The sequence below is a fragment of the Trachypithecus francoisi genome, unplaced genomic scaffold, assembly GCF_009764315.1.
Source record: "Trachypithecus francoisi isolate TF-2019V2 unplaced genomic scaffold, Tfra_2.0 Lachesis_group7, whole genome shotgun sequence".
Lineage (NCBI taxonomy): Eukaryota > Metazoa > Chordata > Mammalia > Primates > Cercopithecidae > Trachypithecus > Trachypithecus francoisi.
The window spans coordinates 54067332-54085106 of NW_022681472.1; the positions used below are offsets into that span (position 1 = coordinate 54067332).

Genomic DNA, 17775 nt, shown 5'->3' on the forward strand with positions numbered 1-17775 from the left:
TTTGATTCTTCTCTCTTTTCTTCGTTATTAGTCTTGCTAGTGGTCTGTCAATTTTGTTGATCTTTTCAAAAATCCAGCTCCTGGATTCATTGATTTTTTGAAGGGTTTTTTGTGTCTCTATCTCCTGATCTGAAGGCTTTGAAATGTCATGAAGGGTGGGACTTATTGTTTGATGTTGGCTACAACAAAGGCTACCTCTTTCCTTCTCCTTTAAATATTAGGTAGATCATAAATAACAGATATTATTATGGATTCTACATGCAAATGTGTCTTAGTAGATATGTGATGAATTGAAGTGGAAAAGCCATTCAGGGCACAGGAGGAGTTGGGCTTCCTCTTGAAGCTCAGGTTTGACCACTGTGTTGTCTTCTATGTCTACAGATTTAACTGACTGAAATACAGTTCTCTAATCACAACTCTCCTTTTATCTCGAAGAATTTACAAAGCTTGAGATAATGACTTTGGGAAGAAATGATGTGTAGTGTAAGTATCACTAAGAATTTAAATGTGATTTTTTAGACTTACATGGAGAATAAGACATATAAACCCACTTGATAAATTATAAGATCTATAAAAACAAAGGCATAGGATATTAAATTTTTCTTCAGTTTCAAGTATAATAGAATCATACAGCTGAAGAAAACATCACCATTCTATATTTTTATTACAAAATAAAGAAACATTGGTCCTACTTTTTGTCTCTAATGCTTCATGAATTTATGTGTCAGCCTTGCGTGGGGGCTGTGCTAATCTTCTCTGCATTGTTCCTATTTTAGTACACGGGCTACCGAAACGAGCAGAGTCCTACTTCTTAAACTTCCTCTTTCTTACATTTAAAAAGCCCACCAGTCAAGGTCTTTTAATTTTGGTATGCACCATCACTGAATGCCATTTATAAATTCTAATTTTAAAGAGACCCTTAATTTTCCAAGGAGGACTTTGATAGCATTAGTTTTCAGAAAAGATGACTTGCGATTCTAATTTAGGACTTGAAAGGTAAGATTTTTATAGGGAGGCTTATAAAAGGTGGCTTAGAAAAAAATGAGCACTCTCAAGCCTTTCTTTTGGGAGTCAGGCTATGGGGCTGAAGTGTCTTTTTAAAGTGAAGCAACTGACACTACCCATGGGAGAAGCCACCTATGCGACCTATGGCCAAACCGCAAATGTACATTTCTGTGCAACATTCCTGCTAGAGCAGCTGGGCTCTGATTAAGGTGTAGCTGGATAGATAATCACTAGGGAGAGGTCCAGGGTGTGGGGAACACTTCAAATCACATTCCATGGAAATATTAGACTGTCAGAGCTTAGGAAGCCCCCGATTGTCCATAGACGCTGAGGTGGGGGAAAGGACTGAAATGAACCCTAGCACATGTCAGCTTATAAAAGAGCTGCTGACACAAATTGAACATGTGCAATTTTTTAAAAAGGTGGTATCGAATAACAGGCCAACAGTCATCCCTCTCAGCATTTTAGACCTCTTTCTTCTCTCCACTTTGGCTGTTGATTGAGTCACTTCCATCAGGCAAAGTTCCATAGGATAAGCTATTTGAATCTGGTTGTATTTTGTCCAACATTTGTTTCCCTGTGGAGATAATAATCATAGAGAATCTTTTGTGGTCTTATAGAAAAATGAGTCTTAATAATTTCTCCTCAATCTAGGCCACATTTTATCACCTCTCTTTTATACTATGTGGGCACTGTCTAAACAGAAGAGATGAATATCAAGGAAGGAAAGGCCCTTGGAATGCCATGTCTCTAGCTGTGTGATAGCATGTTGTCTGTGTCAGAGCCACTGTCCCCACCCCCCAGGATCGACAGGCTGTGCATGGAAATCAGGTGGGTTTAGTCTGGAGATTCACATGAAGCATTCACTCATCTCCAAGCCTTTCTCCCCAGGGTTGTGTCTTCTTTTCCATGTCGAATGCATATAACAACATAGAAAAATAGCCTTTGATAGTGGCTTCTAAAGCTGCTACGGAGTCTATGCACTGGGCTTTGTGAAATAAAAAATAGAGTTAAAAATAATCAGGCTGGGCACAGTGGCTCACACCTATAATCCCAGCACATTGGGAGGCTGAGGCAGGCGAATCACTTGAGGTCAGGAGTTTGAGACCAGCCTGGCCAACATGGTGAAATAGAAAAATCAGCCAGGCATGGTGGTGCATACCTGTAATCCCAGCTACTTGGGAGGCTGAGACACAAGAATCACTTGAACCCTGAGGGGGGAGGCTGCAGTAAGCTGAGATTGTGCCACTGCACTCCAGAACAGGATGACAGAGCAAGACTCCGTCTCAAAAAAAAAAAAAAAAAAAAATAAAATAAAATAAATAAATAATAAATAAATAAATAAATAAAATCAAACTTTATTTCCTACTAAAGAACCTCTAACCATATAAGGCTTCTCTCACACGCACCTTTGCCACTGATGCCAATTCTTTCATTGACTGCTCCCAGCAGATAAGATGGCTCGAATGGCAAAGAGAACACAGAATTCATTGCATGGGGCCATATTTCTCAGTCTTAGGGATGAGGCTTCCCTAGTTTTTGCTTTTTTTTTTTTGAGACGGAGTCTCGCTCTGTCACCCAGGCTGGAGTACAGTGGCTGGATCTCAGCTCACTGCAAGCTCCGCCTCCCGGGTTTACGCCATTCTCCTGCCTCAGCCTCCCGAGTAGCTGGGACTACAGGCGCCCGCCACCTCGCCCGGCTAGTTTTTTGTAATTTTTAGTAGAGATGGGGTTTCACCGTGTTAGCCAGGATGGTCTCGATCTCCTGACCTCGTGATCCGCCCGTCTCGGCCTCCCAAAGTGCTGGGATTACAGGCTTGAGCCACCGCGCCCGGCTGCTTCCCTAGTTTTTGCTTCACAGGCATGATGCTAACAGAATGGTGGAGAAAGCTGTGAGAATATCTTCACTCCTGCCTGGAAACCTATAGGTCCCCCCATACCCCCAATAAGGCTGGAGAGTGCTGAGGGTGGGTGGATGGGGGAAGAGGTGACACAGTAGACTGTTTCCTCTGTCCTGGACTTGGCTTTTGTTGTCTACATGACTAGGTGAGTTATTTCTCAGTGAGAGTGAGAACCGGAAAGAGTGTTTGCTCTCTGTGTAGGTGGGGCGAGGAAGGGGGAAGAAGCTACTCATGTCCTGAGCCACAGTGCACAAGCCACCCCAGGCTTTCCCCAAGACATGTTCCTTAGCTGCCTACCCTTTGTCCTTGGATGTTCCTTTAAGGTTCTCAAGGTGGCAGGGGTCTGCTGCTGGTAGTCATTGCTACTCTTTTCTCTACCCTTTTCCAATTTAAGGAAACCCAAAAAGGAAATCCTCCAAATCACCCAAATCAAGGAAACGTGGTCAGTTCTCTTATATCCCCAGTTCTGTGCAAAACTAATATTCAATAAATTATTAGTAACATTTACACTGAAAATATCACCTTTGGTTTCATTATTAAATGCACATTTTTAAGGGTAAGAATTATGTTTTATATTAACTTACCACCCAAAATAATACCAATAATTATTCATTTATAAGGATCAAATTTTCCACTATAAAGAATATATGATTTTTACCAGGAATATTTCCAAAATCAATATAAGACTGTTGCAGATGTTCCTTTTCTCGATTTCTTGTGACCAAAAATACACCAAGGAATGACAGAAAACACCTGTAAGAATAATATTAATAAAGAATACAAGAACACTGAAACAGACTCATGATATTAAATAACTGAGCTCCGTATTCTACATGATGACATAAATCCCATTGGTTTTGTTCATCCAGTTCTGGTAAGCTTCCTAGTACTTGTCTTAATTAGCACAGCCAATAGTTCTACCCAGAACCAAGACTTGGGCAGATTCCAGTAGATCTCTCCCCCGGGTTTTTACCATCTGGGAGCTAATTCAGGCTCAAAACCCTTTGGGTAGACACCCTGTCTCATTTTCAACCCATGCATGCCCAGATCCATTTCTGGCATGTGACACAAGAGAAAAAATAATTTATTCTTTAATTTTCTAAGAAATCTAGTTGTCCTTGGCCATAAGAGTAGTCATAATTTCCAGACCTCAGAAGTTTGGCCTTGACCAAATATCTTATAAAATTGAATTTTCAAGATAGATGGCTTCCTACACAGAAAATAGCCTAGGCTTAAGTTTGCATAACAATGGTCATGCTGAATATCAGATCAGAAGCAGCTAAACATTTAATGAAGTGCCTCATGGACTCATGGAAGCTCCTATACACTGGCGATATATTGTCAAAGTTCTGCTTTCTGTTTGCAAGCAATGCTAGCAATGACGCCCACCAAATCTCTAGGAAGAGTTCAAGCTGCACACTCTGACACAAGGAAGGGACGCTACCAACATGATGTTATCATGACTAAAGCAAGGGATCTGCCTATCTTGGTCTTTTATTTTGGGCGACCCTAGAGGATCATGATTCTCTAATTTAGATCTAATCTAGGGGTTCCGAAGAGTGAAGTAGGTCTGATACAGTACAGAAAGGTCATGGAGTAACTACAAGGGCCAGTGGATGTATCTTGTCTTTGGCCTGGAATTGAAATTCCCCGATGTTTCAGAGCTTCAGAGGAATACTTAAGTCACAAAGCCAAAGACACTGAGCCCCGTGTAGGGCCTTAAGTTAAAAAATATGTTTCTTTTAGGAGCTCAGGAAACTGACGTTTCTTATATTATTTTCCAATTTTCTATACCTCTGGTACAATGCCAAAAATCCTATGTAAAAGTAATACAATTTCACATACTTTACCTCTGAGACATTTACTCACCCAAAAAGATATATAAATACAGTGAGAAAAGCAGCACCAAGGAATTCCTGATAAAATATGATACCTGTGACACAGGAAAAGAAGATAAAATTGATTTTGAAGTAAGGTTATTTATAATAGCTAAATATTGTTTATAAACTTATGTTAATATGTTATTTTTTCAAAGTAAATTTAGTCACCCTTAAAATGCACATTCAGCAGTTTAGTTTAAGAAAATTTGCAGGCCACACATTCTGAATTATTCCAAAAAGAACATAGATTTGTAGACCTGATATAATTATCATTATTATAAAATCAACATAATTGACATATATTTGCAAGCAGAAATTTCTCATCCAGTCCAGGATTGCCCCACTGGAACATACAAGAAAACAACACTCTAGTGACTATTCCCCACCTGCAGTTTTAGGTCAGGAGTCAGCCAGCCTGCCCTAAGAGTCTTGGTGGACTCTGGGGCCTCTGACACGGCAGGTCCGCCTCAGGCCAGCTGCTGCCACGCATGCTGTCACTTGTGGCGATACCAGTGATCTGTTGGTCTGGCCCCACGGCAACTCAAGCACCAAAGCACACTCTAGCAGCTGAAGTGCTACCTTAGCTCCACTTCCCACTGCCAACCCCCATCTCATCTTCCTCTGGTCTTCCATAGATAAACAAGGATGCATCATCTACTTTGATGAACGTTGCTTCTATCCCTGTTGGTCTCAATGATTTCTTCTGTAAAGTTCCAAAGCCTTCATAGAGTTTTTGTTAAATAAGATATCTTTAAGTTATATGTCGCCTGGAATTAAATTTTTTTGTGTGTGGTGTTATCCTTGCTAGCCAGCCAACAAATGTTTATTGAACGTCTGCTGTGTGTCAGCCACTGCTCTAGGTCTTGGAGAAACGACAGGACAGAGACCTATCCTCAAGGAGCTTTCTCAATCTTCACTTTATCTTCTTACCTAGGGAATGAACTTCTTACAGGAAGAAGTCATGTCCAGTTCTAATGAATATTTGTTGAATGAATGAAAGTTTCTGAAGCACACTCCAGGTTATTACATACTTCCTTATAACCATTTTAATGTTTTCGTGTTATTTTATTTATTTATTTATTTATTTTTGAGACAGAGTCTCACTCTGTCTCCCAGGCTGGAGTGCAGTGGCGCAATCTTGGCTCACTGCAAGCTCCGCCTCCCAGGTTCACGCCATTCTCCCGCCTCAGCCTCCTGAGTAGCTGGGACTACAGGCGCCCGCCACCTCGCCCGGCTAATTTTTTGTATTTTTTAGTAGAGACGGGGTTTCACAGTGTTAGCCAGGATGGTCTCGATCTCCTGACCTCGTGATCCATCCACCTCGGCCTCCCAAAGTGCTGGGATTACAGGCATGAGCCATTGTGCCTGGCCAGTTTTCATGTTATTTTAAACTGATATACCATAATATTCATTTCTCTAAGGGCATTTCAAGTTGGTTCTACATCTTTTTTCTCTTTTTTTTTTTTCATTTTTTTTTTCTTTAGTAAAGCAGCAATGTACTTCTTTGTACAGGCGTATCTTGAAAATACGTGGTTTTGGTTCCAGACCACATCACAATAAAGCTAATCTCTCAATAAAGCAAGTCACACTAAATTTTTGGTTTCCCAGTGTACATAAAAGTTATGTTTATACTATACTATAGTTTATCAAATGTGCAATAGCATTATGTCTAAAAAAAGTACATACCTTAATTAAAATACTTTATTGCTAAAAATGCTAATGATCATCTGAGCCTGCAGTGAGTCCTAATCTTTTTGCTCGTTGGAGGGACTTGCCCCAGTGTTGATGGTTGCTGATTGATCAGGGTTGTGGTTGCTGAAGTTTGGGGTGGCTGTGGCAACTTCTTAAGATAAGACAATGATGAAGTTTGCCACATCAATTAACTCTTGTGAAAGATTTCTTTGTAGCATGCAATGCTGTTTGATAGCATTTGACTTACAGTAGAAATTCTTTCAAAATCTCTACTTAATCTTCTCGAACACAGCTGCTGCTTCATCAACTAGGTTACTGAAATATTCTAAATCCTTTGTTTTCATTTCAACAGTGTTCCTAGCATCTTCACCAAGAGTAGTTTCCACTTCAAGAAACCAATTTCTTTGCTCTTTTATAAAAAGCAACTCCTCATCCATTAAAGTTTGATCATGAAGTTGTAGCAATCCAGTCACATCTTCAGGCTCCACTTCTATTCTAGTTCTTTTCCTATTTCCATCACATCTGCAGTTACTGCCTTCTCTGAAGTCTTGAACCTTTCAAAATCATCCAGGAGAGTTAGAACAGACTTCTTCCAAACTCCTGTCAATGTGCATATTTTAGCCTCCGCCCATGAATCACAAAGGTTCTTAATGACATCAAGAAAATCAGAAAGTTTTCAATTTACTTTGCTAAGATCAATTGGCAGAATCACTATCTTTGACAGCTATAGCCTTATGAAATGTATTTCTTAAATAATAAGACTTGAAAGTCAAAATTACTCATTGATCCATGGGCTGCAGAATGAATGTTGTGTTAGCAGGCATGAAAACAACATTCATCTCCTTGTACATCTCCATAAGAGTTCTTGGGTGATCAGGTTCATTGCCAATAAGCAGTAATATTTTCAAAGGAATCTTTTTCCTGGTCATTAAGTCTCAACAGTGGGTTTAAAATATTCAGTAACCCATGCCATAAACAGATGTATTGTTATCCAGGATTAGTTGTTTCATTTAGAGAGTGCAGGCAGAGTAGATTTAGCATAATTCTTAAGGGCCCTAGGCTTTTCAGAATGGTTAATAACTCTCTCTCTCTCTCTTTCTCTCTCTCGCCCAGGCTGGAGTGCAATAGTGTCATCTTGGCTCACCGCAACCTCCGCCTGCCAGGTTCAAGCAATTCTCTTGCCTCAGCCTCCCGAGTAGCTGGGATTACAGGCCTGCACTACCATGCCCAGCTAATCTTGTATTTTTAGTAGAGACAGGGTTTCTCCATGTTGGTCAGGCTGGTCTCGAACTCCCGACCTCAAGTGATCCGCCCGCCTCAGCCTCCCAAAGTGCTGGGATTATAGACATGAGCCACCGCACCCAGCCCAGAAACTTTTTTCTTTTGCATTCACAACTTGGCTGTTTGGTGCAGAAGGTCTACCTTTCAGCCTATCTTGGCTTTTGACATGCCTTCCTCACTAAGCTTAACGGTTTCTAGCTTTTGACTTAACGGAAGGATTGTGTGATGTTTCCTTTCACCTGAACAGTTACAGGCCATTGTAGGGTTATTAAATGGCCAGATTTCAATATTGTTGTGTCCCAGGGAATAAGGAGGCCCAAGGGGAAGGAGAGAGATGTGGAAACAGCTGGTCAGTGGAGCATCAGAACACATACATTTATTGGTAAGTTGGCAGTCTTACACAGGTGCAGTTTGTGGTGTCTCAAAACAATTATGGTAGTACATTAAAGATCACTGATCACAGATCACCATAACAGATATAATAATAACAATTTGAAATAATGCAATAATTACTGAAACATGACACAGAGATATGAAGTGAGCACATGCTGTTGGAAAAATGATTCCAGCAGACTTGTTTGATGCAGGATTGCCACAAACCTTCAATTTGTAAAAAAATGCAGTATCTGCAGAGCACAATAAAATGAGGTATGCCTCATTTTCCCAAGTATTTTATGAATTTTCATGGGGTTTTTAGAAGTGGAATTTCTGTTTCCAAAGATTTTCTTGGTCCTCCTAGAAAACCTTTATTTATTTTTAACTTTTATTTTTTTAGAGATGGGGTCCTGCTCCATCACCCAGGCTGGAGAGTAGTGGCGTGATTATAGCTCACTGTAACCTTGGACTTCCAGGTCAAGTGATACTCCCGCCTCAGCCTCCTGCGTAGCTGGTACTACAGGTGTGCACCGCCACACCAGGCTATTTTTTTCCCCCAATTTAAAAACATTGTAGGCTGGGCACAGTGGCTTAAGCCTGTAATCCCAGCACTTTGGGAGACCGAGACGGGCGGATCACGAGGTCAGGGGATCGAGACCATCCTGGCTAACACGGTGAAACCCCGCCTCTACTAAAAAATACAAAAAACTAGCTGGGCGAGGTGGTGGGCGCCTGTAGTCCCAGCTACTCGGGAGGCTGAGGCAGGAGAATGGCGTAAACCCGGGAGGCGGAGCTTGCAGTGAGCTGAGATCTGGCCACTGCACTCCAGCCTGGGCGACAGGGCAAGACTCTGTCTCAAAAATAAATAAATAAATAAATAAACAAACAAACAAATAAATAAATAAATAAAACATTGTAGTCAAATATACATAACATAAAATTTACTATCTCTATTTTTTTTCGGTGTATAATTCAGTAGTGATAAGTAGGTTCACACTGTTTTGCAACCAATTTCCAGAACTTTTTCATCTTGTAAAACTGAAATTCTACTCATTTCCTCCTCCCCTCAGCCATCGTTCTACTTTTGTTTCTATAAATCTCACTACTCTAGATATCACATATAAATGGAATCATACAATATTTTTCTTTTTGTGACTGGCTTATTTCACTTACCATAATGCTCTCAAGGTTCATTTATGTTGTAGCATGTGTTATAATTTCCTTCCTTTTAAAAGCTGAATATATTCCATTGTATATATATACCATGTTTTGTTTATTCATCTGTTGATGGACATCTGGGTTGCTTCTACCTTCTGGCTATTGTGAATAATGCTGCTATGAACATACATATACAAATGTCTTTTCAAGACCTTGCTTTCAATTCTCTTGCCTAGAAGTGAAATTGCTAGATCATATGGTAATTCCATTTTTAATATTTTGAGGAACTGCCACACTGTTTTCCATAATGGCAGCACCATTTTACATCCCAACCAACGGTGTACGAAAGTTCCAGTTCGTCCACATCCTCACCACCATTTGTTGTTTTCTCTTGTTAATAGCAGCCATCCTATTGAGTGTGAGATTATATCTCATTGTGGTTTTGATTTGCATTTCCCTTATGATTAGGTGTTGAACATCTTTTCACGTCTTTTGGCCATTTGTGTATCTTCTTTTCAAAAACATCTATTCAAGTTCTTTTCCCATTTTAAAATCAGATTATTTGGGTTTTTGTTGTTGACTTGTAGAATCAAAGAATAGAAATATTTTTAAGGCTTCTGATAAAAACTACAAAACTCAGTTCTAGGAGGGTGGCACCATGTTACCCAGCCCATAAGAGTGCCTGTGATACTGCAGCCTTATCAGCATTGGATAATGCAATAAAAAGAACAAACAAAACTTGACTAATTAGTAGGCAAAATATGGTCTCATCTTAATTGTAAGCTATGCTTTCTCATGGAGGCAGAGAGAAGAAGTAGTCAGCAAGCTCCACCACCATTCCACTCACCAGTAACATCAGAGAGACTCTTATGTCTCCCAAAAGGTCTCAGCATCCCCCGACTCATTAATTACTCTGTATGCTGAGTATTAAGACCCAGCCCTGTTGGTTCTCCTAGAAAATCTTTATTTATTTTTAACTTTTTTTTTTTTTAGAGATGGGGTCCTGCTCTGTCACCCAGGCTTCAGAGCAGTGGTGTGACTATAGCTCACTGTAACCTCGAACTTCTGGGTTCAAACAATCCTCCTGCCTTAGCCTCCTGAGTAGCTGGGAATACAGGTATGTGCCACCATACCTGGCTGATTTTCCCCCTAATTTTTTAGAAATAACATTTTGCTATGTTCCCAGGCTGCACAAAACCTTCTGATCAGGGCAACTATATTCTTTATGCACATTAACTATCAGGCTTATGTCATTTCTGTGACTCTTTTTGGCCTATTTTCCTTTTCCAATAATTCTAAGACACATCAATATGCAATCTTTTCTTACTTTGTTAACTAGCTTAAAATACTAAAAAATTAGATGTCATGGGATAGAATCTTTTTCTTTAAATATTAAGTGTCAAGTTTGGGAAACAGAAAACGCATTAATTACTTTAAAGAACTACCCACTGACAGTCACATTGTTTTCCATAAAATAAAAAAAAAATGTGTCATTTAGGAAAGAGATAATCTTCAATTACTCCCTCAAATACATAAACTTTACATTGAGAAATGAACTCTCAAGATCAAGAAGGTGGCAAATACATCAAATAAGCCAATGAATGAGGACATACCAGTACCAAATTTAGAAATGGTATACTTGAATCAACTGTTTTTGGTTTGGACTGAGTTTCAAATTTATACTTTTAGTTTTAATGTTATCATGCTTGTCATATTTTAAAAAAATGGTCCATACTAATAAAAGAACTGCAATAGTAGAAAAAGAGAGGCCAGAATAGCAAAGGCAGTAGTTTCTATTCTTGTCTCTCAGGCTTTCCCTGGAACATTGAATTCAGTTTTGGATTGTGCTCTCTGATCAAGCTGGCGAGGGGCATATAGGGAAGAGTTAGTAGAATTGGGCATGTATGGCCCAGAGATAAGACTCAAGAGGATCTTTCAGTTGCTTTGATGATCAGAAGGGCTGATATAGCTTGGATATCTGTCCCCTCCAAATCACATGTTGAAATGTGATCCCCAAATGTTGGAGGTGGGGCCTAGAGGAAGGTGTTTGGGTCCTAGGGGTGGATCCTTCATGAATGGCTTGGTGTCCTCTGTCAGTCCTGAGTTCATATGAGATCTGGTTGTTAAAGATACTGGGACCTACCCCTCTCCCTTGCCCCATCTCTTGCTATGTGACACGCCTATTCACCCTTTGCCTTCTGCCACAGTAAAAGCTTCCTGAGGTCCTGACAAGAAGCAGATGCTGGCACCATGCTTCTGTACCGTCTGCAGAACCTTGAGGCAAATAAACTTCTTTTTAAAATAAATTACCCAGTCTCAGGTATTCCTTTATAGCAACACAAAATGGACTAATACAAGGGCTGGCAAGGGAAAGACTCCAACAAGAAGAACAAAGATGAGTGTCTTGAATTTGCAAGGAAACTCATTTCAGCTCCAATATAAGAACACATTTTCTACTTAGAAATCTCCAGAGAATGAGAGTGATCCAAAGCAGGACTGAGCTGAGCCAGGAGGCAGACAGCATTCACAAAAAGTAGAGGAACCTCTCCTGGAGGACTGTCATAGGGGAAATTCAGACACCAGAGATCCTTACAACCTAAAGATTTCTGGATCCTCTCATTTACTCTGGGAGATACTTAATTTATGCTTGGAATCACCTATGTATAGAAAACCAAAACTCACCTGCAATGATGGCACTGATTGTAAAGAAAATATGATTAACTGGCACCACTCTTGTCGTATTGTAGAGTTTCGTGGCTTGATTCAGGAACCTAGAGCAGAAGGCACTTACTGGAGCTTTGGCTTTAAGAGACATTCAGCAATAAGTTAACAATAACTTCAAGAAACGCGTGTTCTTTAGCTACAACTACAAAGGGAAAGGAGGTGCAGTGAAAGGGCATTTCCAATCAGCAGTCATAGCTTATATGCATCTGATGTATGAGATCAGATGTCAGGTTTTATGGTCTGTTTAAACCAACAACAGTAACAATGAAAAGCAATTAATCATATTCCGAGGCCACAGAAGTTTGAGTTGGAAGCGATTCAAGCTGCTGGACCAGTATCACACTGGGCCTGATTCATTAGGATAGACCCTAGAATCTGTTAAATATCATATCTGGGGAATAGTAGAGCTATCCATTGACATGCCACGTGCCAAGAAAGAAGATGGAGAAGTAAAGGAATGTTTAATGTTTCAAAAACAATGCTGAGTGCTCCAGCTGCAGAGCATATGTGGGAGCTCAACTTCTCATTCTGGCCACCAACACAAAAGCAGTTCCCACAACTGTGCTGTGCTGCCCTGCTTGGGACTAGATTGTTTTTTGAAGCAGTGAATGGTACTATCACAGGGGTGCTTTTAAAAAGCACGAATGCTTAGGTCCTACTCTAGAGCAATTGAAAAAAGTACTTTGTGGGTAGATCCTGTGTGTATCTGTGTGTGTGTGTATACATACACATATGTAGGTATACATAAATGCATGTATGTTCTTGTATGCCTGCATGTACATATATGTACAAAAGTCAGGTCATATACATGCATGTACACATATATGTGCAAAACCCAGATCATTTTAATGGGCAACCAGGGCTGAGAACCACAGTTGTACAGGGTGATGGGTGCAGAGATTGAGACAGGGTGACAGAATGCAGTTTACCCCCAATTGTGTCTGCCTGTCAAATTTACAAAGTATGGTATGAAGATAATGCCACTAATCCCAAAAGATATTGTGGCAGTACCAATTAATTCAGAAGAAGAAAGAGAAAAAAATAGCAAAATACAAGTATTAGAAACACAGACTTATAAGGAGATGACAAACCAGCGACAAAACATTGGGTTTCTCCAGTAATTCTCCACAGACCTTGTAACAGGGCCTATCTTCAGTCCATAACAATTAGATGGTACTTCTCACACCTACAGAAGGAACCACTCTTGTACTGATTTTGAGCTCTGATTTCTTATCTGGGATGGTGCTTTTGCACAGCATTTTGGGGTGAACAGAAAACTTTCAGGTCAACTCAAGAAAGCCCAGCAGGCAAAGGCACAATCCCAGTGTGAGAGATGGAGGGGAAGTGATCAGAGCTGATGGAAGTGGGGGCAGGGAAGAGCAGAAATTAAAAATGTTCCATGTCACCACTATTAGGCCCCAAGAGAAACATAAAACAATCATTTTGCAATCCCATGGATACAAAGGAAATTCTGGCCAAAGATGCAAAATTTTGGGGAAAGGATTTCCCTCCCGGCCAAATGTCTGGTTTCGTCCATCTCTGGGCAATTAGTGAGCATGAGCTAAGAAATGAAGGTGAAGGGTTCATGTGTGTCCTATATTTAGAATGAAAGCCTGGATGTGGACCTGCCCCTTTGATTTATTGCTAATGACAACCTGTGTACCATGGATATTAATTACAAGCAGAAGAGCATCAGGAAAGTATCAAAGTGCACTTAGCTGGATTAAGGCTGCGCTTTAGAACTCACAAGACATGAAGGCAACTCTTCGTAAAAACTCATTATTGGATGCAAAGGGGGAAGCAAGGCACACTGACTGAGGACAAGCTACAGGCCCTTCACCCTTAGAAATCAGTTGTATCTCATTTTAATTATCATCTGAAGCCAATAAAGATTAATGCCCAGAGAAGCACAGGAATGTTGAAAGATTAGTGAATATGCAGAAGCTAACTTACTTGACTTGGAAAACACAAGATGCTATCATGACGACAAACATGATATAGAAAATGGGATAAGTTAGTTGCATTTTATCCGTCATAGAAAAAGTGATCATGCCTGAGACGGCCTTTACTGAAATAACAGTCAATGAGGCTGAAAAAGAAAACAAAAAACACAAAGAACATATTTGAGATTGAATTAACAAATAAATATCTTAAGCTTATGTGGTAGAGTAGCAAATACACCAATTATGGTTTAAGAATGAACATGGTTGTGAGAGGTGTAGGAAGGAATGTGACAGTAGTAAGCAGTGGCCTCATTGCTCGAGCCATGCTGGATTTCAAATTTGCTTAATCAGCTAAAGTTCTGCTGTGTGACTGTGTGCTTTATTATTATTTTTTTCTAATCTTTGGAGCAAGATGCTTCTTTTCCAGACCTAACTGTTGAAAGAATGCTGTGGAGGTTATAATTACGAATAGATGGGAAAGGCAAAAACAATGGAGGGAGGAGATAAGAAAAGTCAGATTGTCCATGTGACATTAATGAGAAAAATAACTATTAAGCTATACTGAAAATTTAAAAACCAAATAGATGAGAAGACTAGAAAGTGAAATGCAACTCACTTCTTGAGTTTACTTAGAGTTGTATTAAGTCATTGCTTCTCAGCCTTTTGGCTAAGATCAAGTGAGTTGTACTAAGTCTATATATAAGCCTTTTTGTTAGGAGACACCTAGAAGTTTCACTAAAAATATTTTTGACAATGACAATAATTGGAAAGAGGACCAGAGTTGAGTATTCATTTCTCAGGGTGGACCATCAATTTAAGGTTTACATAAGCAATAACTATTTATTTTCTATGCTAAAGATGAACTCATCCCTTATGAGAATAAACTTTTCATAGGTTCCAAACAGCCATTAAGAAAAAGTAACTTGAAAGTAATGGAGCATTTTCCGACAACATCATCTTTCTGTAAGGAAGAAAAGAATGCTTTCTGTCTTATGTCTCTTGAAGTTACTGCTGCAAATAATTCCATAATTTAGCTAAAATTCACTGAAAGTTCAAAAATAATTTTTACATGAAATCAAAAAATTATAAGTCAGAGGCAATGCAAAGGAGAAATACTCCCTTTGTTGCTGTTGATCTACTTGGCCATAATATATCTGAGTTTTCCTCCTTTTATTTGAAAAGGTATTATATATATATATATTTGAAATTATATATATTTAAAATGGCGAGTGGTGGCCAGCCAAGAAGAGTCTTCCATAATATCGTTTTCCAAAAACTGAAAATATACTTTAACTTGAAGGGTACTAGGGTACACTTCCAAATTAGGCATTTTCTTTCAGTTAAAAATCATAATTGGCTGAGCATGGTGGCTCACGCCTGTAATCCCAGCACTTTGGGAGGCCGAGGCGGGTGGATCACGAGGTCAGGAGATTGAGACCCTCCTGGCTAACACGGTGAAATCCCGTCTCTACTGAAAATACAAAAAATTAGCTGGGCATGGTGGCGGGCGCCTGTAGTCCCAGCTACAGCTAATCGGGAGGGTGAGGCAGGAGAATGGCGTCAACTTGGGAGGCAGAGCTTGCACTGAGCGGAGATCGTGCCACTGCACTCCAGCCTGGGCGACAGAGCAAGGCCAGACTCCGTCTTAAAAAAACAAACAAACAAAAAAAACCATAATTGACACAGGAGATCAGGTAATAAATTCTAAAAACAAACCCCAGTTCTCAACAAAGAGGCCCTTATAGTCAGGTCTCTCTCCATCTTAAGATGTCTTTTGACCTGATTCTTTTACGTATTTCCTATTAATGATGCCAATAGTCACATCTTAGCTAACCTAGGCATTTTAAATAGCTATAGAGATCTGTGTGTCACTTGATGGTTTAAGTTTGTAGGTTAGCTCTTGAGGGACCTTGATTTCCTCCTAAGCACTGTCTGAAATCAGAGCACAATGTGATTATGATCTTGGGGTCTGAACAGTCAGGTTTCCCAAAGGGACAATTAATGGAGAAGGAGTTAAACGTACTGTTCCATTAGCCTCAGAACCTCAGAATTGCAAAGGACCTTAAAGGTCATCTGATTTAACCACTATCTGATTTTATATTATACTTAAATAAAGACAAAAACAAAACTAGAATTCTCTGTTATTGATAGCTAAACAAACTATCAATTTCTGTAGCCAATCATTATATTTTCAAAGCATGCACAATTGTCAACTGATTAATCACGATTTTAACCTGTAAGTTATTTCTAGGCTGGTGTTGAGTACTTCTAAGTATTTTTGGGGGGTGGTTGATGAGGATAGGTGGAAATACAGAATTGTAATGCAGTGTTCTTCTAACATTATACTTAAAAATAGAAAGTACTTAGGTAAGCACAGAAAAAAAGACTAGAAGAAACTACATCAAGATATTGTCAGTGGTTATCTCTAGCACTAGGATAATGAATTAACTTTAAATTCATTAAAAAAAAATCTACACAAGTAAACACATTCATTTAAAAATTTTTAGAAAATGTGGAAAAGCCTGGAAAGGAAAATTAAAATCACTTGTAGTTTCAACACTCACCCCAAATCATTTTTGACATTGGGACATATTGTTATTTTCCTATCTATAAGTATGAATATGTTACAACATGTGAATCATAAGGTATATACTACTTATGAGCTTATTTTTCAAGTATATACCACTTAGGAACTTATTTACCTAAAGTATTTTCTATGCCATTAAGTATTTTTCTAAAGCATGAATTTGTATGAATTGTATATCCATACAAAAGCATAAAGAATGCTTTTGTATGAATATATAATTTATTTTGGCAATTCCCTATTTTTGGATATTTAGATTTTTTTTTTTTTTTTTTTTTTTACTGTTAAAAGTGTAGCTGTGATGAATATTCTCGAACATAAGTCTTTGTATATCACTCTGCCTATTTCCTTAGGAAAATCACCTAAAGGGGAATTCCTGACTACAGCCACTGTGAAGGCTTGTGAAATATACTAGCAAACTGCCTTCCAGAGAGTACCAGCTGCACTCTGTTGTACAGTGCTCAGTTACACAGATTTTCATATTTTTCTTTGTATCTTTCTCTATTTTCTTAATTATCAATAATTACCATATATACTTTCATCATTAGAACAACACCAGTGTTTCTTTTTCCTTTCTTTCTTTTTTTTTTATTATACTTTAAGTTCTAGGGTACATGTGCATAACGTGCAGGTTTGTTACATATGTATACTTGTGCCATGTTGGTGTGCTGCACCCATCAACTCGTCAGCACCCATCAACTCGTCATTTACATCAGGTATAACTCCCAATGCAATCCCTCCCCCCTCCCCCCTCCCCATGATAGGCCCCGATGTGTGATGTTCCCCTTCCCGAGTCCAAGTGATCTCATTGTTCAGTTCCCACCTATGAGTGAGAACATGAGGTGTTTGGTTTTCTGTTCTTGTGATAGTTTGCTAAGAATGATGGTTTCCAGCTGCATCCATGTCCCTACAAAGGACGTAAACTCATCCTTTTTGATGGCTGCATAATATTCCATGGTGTATATGTGCCACATTTTCTTAATCCAGTCTGTCACTGATGGACATTTGGGTTGATTCCAAGTCTTTGCTATTGTGAATAGTGCCGCAATAAACATACGTGTGCATGTGTCTTTGTAGTAGAGTAATTTATAATCCTTTGGGTATATACCCAGTAGTGGGATGGCTGGGTCATATGGTACATCTAGTTCTAGATCCTTGAGGAATTGCCATACTGTTTTCCATAATGGTTGAACTAGTTTACAATCCCACCAACAGTGTAAAAGTGTTCCTAT

At 39.3% G+C, this 17775-nt stretch overlaps 1 protein-coding gene and 1 non-coding gene across 3 annotated transcripts in view; both read right to left on the bottom strand.

Annotated features, from left to right (window-relative positions):
• Positions 1-597: 597 nt before the first annotated feature.
• Positions 598-17775, bottom strand: part of NIPAL2 (NIPA like domain containing 2) — a 99176-nt gene continuing 81998 nt past the window's right edge. The window contains exons 7-11 of one of the 2 annotated variants that reach the window (XM_033202680.1): positions 13970-14105; positions 11975-12063; positions 4776-4839; positions 3565-3620; positions 598-1582 (exon numbers count right to left, since the gene is read on the bottom strand). In XM_033202680.1, coding sequence (XP_033058571.1) covers positions 1470-1582; positions 3565-3620; positions 4776-4839; positions 11975-12063; positions 13970-14105 — 458 coding nt within the window. In that variant the 3' untranslated portion in view covers positions 598-1469. Of the gene's footprint in view, positions 1583-3564; positions 3660-4775; positions 4840-11974; positions 12064-13969; positions 14106-17775 lie in introns of both variants that reach the window. The other variant, XM_033202679.1, reaches the window with a different exon arrangement.
• On the bottom strand, positions 694-798 carry LOC117079768. The gene has a single exon (XR_004435608.1). It is a non-coding gene; the product is annotated as a U6 spliceosomal RNA (small nuclear RNA).